Genomic DNA, 5,349 nt, shown 5'->3' on the forward strand with positions numbered 1-5,349 from the left:
TTCGACATGCAGTTCGACATTCGGAGTTATTGTTGTACACTTATTTTTGAATGTCGAGCTGGCACGGCATTCCAGCTCGACATTCAGTTCGACATTCGGAGATAATATTGTACGCTTATTTTTGAATGATGAGCTGGCACGGAGCTAAATGTTCTCACAGACTGGCAAAGTTTGTCTTGACAACCATTAAGGAACAACAAGGTCAAGGTTGTATCAATTTTAAGAAAGTAAAACGTGACCGAAAGAAAGAAAGAGATCTTTGCAGTTCAAACCGGATTTGAGTTCATTACAAGACCGACTTTGAAACATCGTGAGAAGGGAAATCTTGCGGTATCTATTTCGTATATAAACCAAGAAACGTTTGCAACATCTTAACATATTTATCAGCGGGGAGTTTTATAGCGCTGTAGCAATCATGCAAGCAATCTGTGTTTTCATTGCTGTCATCGCGGCATGTCATGTGAGTAGAACATCGCGTTTTCAGTAAGTTTTGCATTTATAAAGCGAAAAACACACACACTAATACAGGCAAACAAAATCAACTGAGGAGACAACGGCAACAGCACAACTGGTTTTTATGTTTAAACTAAGCATATAATTATATTTAGTGTTTTTTTCTAAATAAAATTATGTTCTTTCAAAGTTATTAAAAATAAGATTTTGTTATTTCCGATTGTATTCAAATAATGTCTTAAGTGTTTGGTTCTTTTTGAACTGCTCAAAGTTGATTTGCTTTCGATATCTTTTAAGTTTTTTTTGTGTTTTTTCGTACTGGATTTGTTTAAATTTTATCTCATCAAAAATAGAATTGGGGTTCCCCTCGATGTGTCCAAAATAATGTGGATTCCGTTTAAGCGTTTTATTCTCTTTAAGCTAACCTTGTGATATGTCTCAATGCTCATTTGTTTGCTGTATGATTGGCTGAAATATTCACGGTTTCAATGCAAGCGCTTATCAATTACACTTGAAGGTTTGTGAAAGGCGTTTTAAGTCTTAAAACAAGAGAAGTGGTTAATTTCAAGAAATTGTGTGATTGAAAAGTATTTCACGTGTGGTCATAAGGTTACATGAATGAAAACGTCAATAATTTTCAATGATGCATGATGTATGCCGTATTTTTTTTAAACATTTATAAAGGATATTGTTTGTGAAAACAATATTTGCACACACTTGTTAGGAGTGTGACCCACTGTGTTAGATTCATGCGATTAATTTGCATAAAAACAGGAATCGGACAGAAACCTTCTAGAAAGATGAACACTTAGATTGTGCTGTTTGAGTTCACCCGCCTAATTATGCACGATTGAATAATAATGTATTCAGCTCAACGATTTACAATTTTCTCAGAATATCTTTGCTATTAATTTTTCCTGATTATTTCTTTTTCTAAAGGCCGGCACAACAACCCATCGACCCCATGTTACTCACACTACGCATGCGCACGTAACTCACACTACGCATGCGCATGTAACTCACACTACACTGGAGCCAGGGGAAACGGACACGCTCTCTTTCCAGTTTCTACCAACCACTGTAAGTAGTAATTTGGCAGTTCGATACATAAGTAGACACAATTTAGCAAATGGTTGTCACTCAATTATTGTCAGGCGAACGGTGTTTTTTCTTGTCGAAAATCAATTAAAGTTTTGTTACAAATTATACATGTACATTTAACAAAAATTGGAATGACAACTTTTTACAGGTAAACATATGTTCGTAATATTTGTTCATAGTTCTAATGATATTTTATGATTCATGCTGTTTTCTAGCCTCGCAGTTCGCATTATTTTGCCTTGCAGTTCGCATTTAAAACTGTCTTAGGCTATTAGCTGCAGTTATTCACCACAAATAGTAATCGTACACACTACAGGGGTAGATCGTAGACAATTAAATGATGTTCAAAATGGCGACCAACAGCTAATTGTTCAATATTTTTATCCGAACGTTTGAAAGGTACATTTACCCCACTTTTTCGACACTATCCTTGCGCGCAGGTTGATCTACTGATATCCACTTAACCTCAGTATAAATCCCGTAGATTCATTATCAATATTTAAAATGTTATTGGAGAATTTCTACGCAAATGCCTGATTGTTTACAATTGACACGGTTCACTGTATGTGTATTTCAGGTCATATATAAGGCTCATCTCATCAGTTTTCGTGGAAAGGTGGACTCAAGAACCATCATATTTTACTTTGCATGAACACCATGCAGGATGCTTCCATCACATTATATGCATCAGCAGATTATCCTGCGCGTAAGGATAATGTCGAATTTATATGGCAAATGTACAAACCGTTCAAATGTTCGGACTAAACCGTCGAAAAATCATCCGTTGGCCGCCATTTTGAACACAAGTTAAAATGTTCTCACTTACGTCACACCAGTTACTTACGTACGATCTACCCCTGACTTAAATCTAGTGTTTTATTGTCATTGTCGTTGCAGCTCCACTTACTGGTAAAGACTCACCCGGATAAAACGACCTACAACTGCTACATCGCCGCCCTCTCCGACTCCGAGCATGCGCAGATCCACACTGACGCGGGCATGACTGCCGTCGAGGTAGGGAAAGCTCTTTCAGGCATTAAGTAACTGTCTAAAACTGGTTAATTGAAAACACTCAAGAAGAAAGTTCCAACTAATTGCCCAAATATTTTATGATTTGCTACACTGATCATGTACAAGCTCAAGCAAATCAAGCATCAAAGTAAACCACGCATGTGTAATAAATACCAAACCATGTGTTCAGTTGCGAGACAGTATTTTGCAATATGAAGTTTACCTCACAAATTCGTGCACAGTTAAAATTACCAGTTTGGAGACATATCGTAACGTTGATACTTAGAAAATATACGTATTGGTAAAACCCCTCTTAGAACATAAATTCCATCTTAACGTTTCAAATTGAGAAGTGTGTCACTGTCATGTCGAAAATAACTGTTGCATCGAAATGGAATGAAGCGTGTTTTATACTTGAATTCTGATTTCATTTTCAGTTGTATTATTTCCAAAGCACGTCTCTATTAAAACCATTTTTGAACTTCGGCAATAAACTCAATATTATCGGCTTGTTTGTTTTTAGCTTGTGTTAAATCGACACATATCTTATGTTATTGCTTGTTTACAATCTGCATCCTTCCTCAACCGTAAAACATATAATTGGCGACAAACGGCGCCACATTCTGGTACAGCTTCGGTTTCAATTTGATAATACATTCACATTTATAATTATCTGTAATTATATTTATTCGTGCCAAACTGGCATTGTGTCATGTAACTATTGTATTTTATTTCTTACACACAGCTGAGAGTCCTCGCCGCTCTTGGAAGCGCAACGGCGGTCACTGACGCCAGCACGCTGGACAAACGTGACGTAAATGCATGTGGCCATATGGGTACCCTACAGACCCATTTCTTCACCATCACCGTCTAGGCCATGTTTGCACAGAACTCACATCTTTTATGATTACATAATAACAAAATAAATGTTTAAAATGTAGATATATTAGTGCATTAGTTCGTGTTCGTGTCTGTGAAAGAAGTTTAACCCATTCATGCCAAGTGGACTCTCCCATCCTTCTAAATTGGATCAATTCATTTCCAAAATTAGGGATATCTAGTATATTTATTTCAATATTAAAATATTTCTTACAGAAATTCCTTTAAGCAAACAGCGCAGACCCTGATGAGACGCCGCATCATGCTGGGTCTTCGCTGTTTGCCAATGCCTTTTATCTAGACGCTAGTCATAAATGGGTTAAATTGTCTTGATCGATTTGGGATTATAAACATGTTTATATATATGGACGACAGAGGGTAGTTTACTAGTTGATAGTTAACGAAATTCAAGCATGTTTTGTCATCGTTCGCAATTTTTTACCAATTCAACATGACCTGCTAGCAATCGAAATGAGGGTGGAATGTTCTTCATTACTCTGCGGGGCGGGTGATCGTGTTCGTAATGTGTTGGGCAACATAACAACGATTCTTTTATTTCTTTGAATGATTTTAATGTTCTGATAAACTTTGATTACATAACAACCTCGCGAACGCGAAAACGTCACTTTGCAAGACTACTGTACTGTGTTTTACTCTTAAAGGGGCCTTTTCACAGATGTTTTTAACTTATTCATTAAATGCTTTATATTGATAAATGTAAACATTGGATAATAAAAGCTCCAGTAAAAAATCAAGAAAAAAATATAAAAAGGAAAAGAACTTTGCCCGGAGCTGGTTTCGAACCAGTGACCCCTGGAGTCCTGCCAGAGTCCTGAAGTAATAACGCTTTAGCCTACTGAGCTATTCCGCCGAGTATACATTCGTGACGTATTTTATACCTTATATACACGCCGGGTATGCGAATACTTCGTTGACGGATGGCATTTCACTAACAGAGAACAACAAACGCCACGCGCGAGAGGTAAATTCCTCTGTTTTATTTAAAGTTATATCCTAAAGATTAGTTTTTAAGACAAGACACATGGTCGAGTTGATAAATGGTGTAATACTATCCTTTTGTATTGGGAATACACAATTTCACGGAAGAATGGTACAGTTTTGCCCAAAAAATAGAAAATTCGATCTGAAAACAGCATAAACTGGATGAACAGTAAACATTTTAACAAAATAAAACTACTTAGAATTATTGCAAGAAATTATTTTGCTATTCCAGCATGTAGAGTAATCACTGTGCTTCAAATACTGAAATTTTGATAGTATTCAATGAAATATAAACAAAGATAGTGCATGTTGTAATAGGTGGCATACATAAAGTTGCAGGCACTTTGTTTACCGATAAAGGGCACTTCAGATTACGGAGACTTTCAACAAAGCGGGCACTCTAATAACTGAGTTTTATCTTCTACCTTAAATGCATTTATTTATATTATGGCTATTCATACGAAACATTTTGAAAATATATTTTTCAAAAATCACATTACTATTAATTTATACTATGTTTATTATAATTGCAATTTTCAAATAAGATAATAATAATTATTAAATAAATGTGTACATAATGAACTTGTTTTTTATTGGTAACTTGAGATTCAGAGAAATGAAAATACAACGGATAATGCGGATCAACACAATCGTGTTTAATTTTACTTATAGCAGGGCTCTAGATAACGGTAGTGAATGGGTCTTTATGAGACAAATACACATTTGTTCTTCATAAGATCCTATGTCGGTTGTGCTTATTTTAATCGAATCATCAAGACGATACTTATGCGTAGCAACAAATTTAAAAAGAGAATGGTAAAACTCCCATAATTTTGAGTCCTGCTTATAGGGAGCACTTCCCTTTACGCAACGCTAACGTTTGCTCGAAGTGCGATTCACCTG

The 5,349-nt window shown here is 35.9% G+C and overlaps 1 protein-coding gene across 2 annotated transcripts; it reads left to right on the forward strand.

The window, feature by feature from the left end:
• Positions 1-292: 292 nt before the first annotated feature.
• On the forward strand, positions 293-3,505 carry LOC127866398 (uncharacterized). 2 transcript variants are annotated; one of them, XM_052406900.1, is made up of 4 exons: positions 293-460; positions 1,393-1,533; positions 2,452-2,568; positions 3,311-3,505. In XM_052406900.1, the coding sequence occupies exons 1-4, from the start codon at positions 416-418 to the stop codon at positions 3,437-3,439; spliced, it is 432 nt and encodes a 143-aa protein (XP_052262860.1). In that variant the 5' UTR covers positions 293-415; the 3' UTR covers positions 3,440-3,505. The 2 variants fall into 2 exon arrangements, with proteins under 2 accessions (XP_052262860.1, XP_052262868.1); XM_052406908.1 differs by lacking the exon at positions 293-460 and adding an exon at positions 1,082-1,105.
• The last annotated feature ends 1,844 nt before the right edge of the window (positions 3,506-5,349 follow it).

The sequence above is a fragment of the Dreissena polymorpha genome, chromosome 1, assembly GCF_020536995.1.
Source record: "Dreissena polymorpha isolate Duluth1 chromosome 1, UMN_Dpol_1.0, whole genome shotgun sequence".
NCBI lineage: Eukaryota > Metazoa > Mollusca > Bivalvia > Myida > Dreissenidae > Dreissena > Dreissena polymorpha.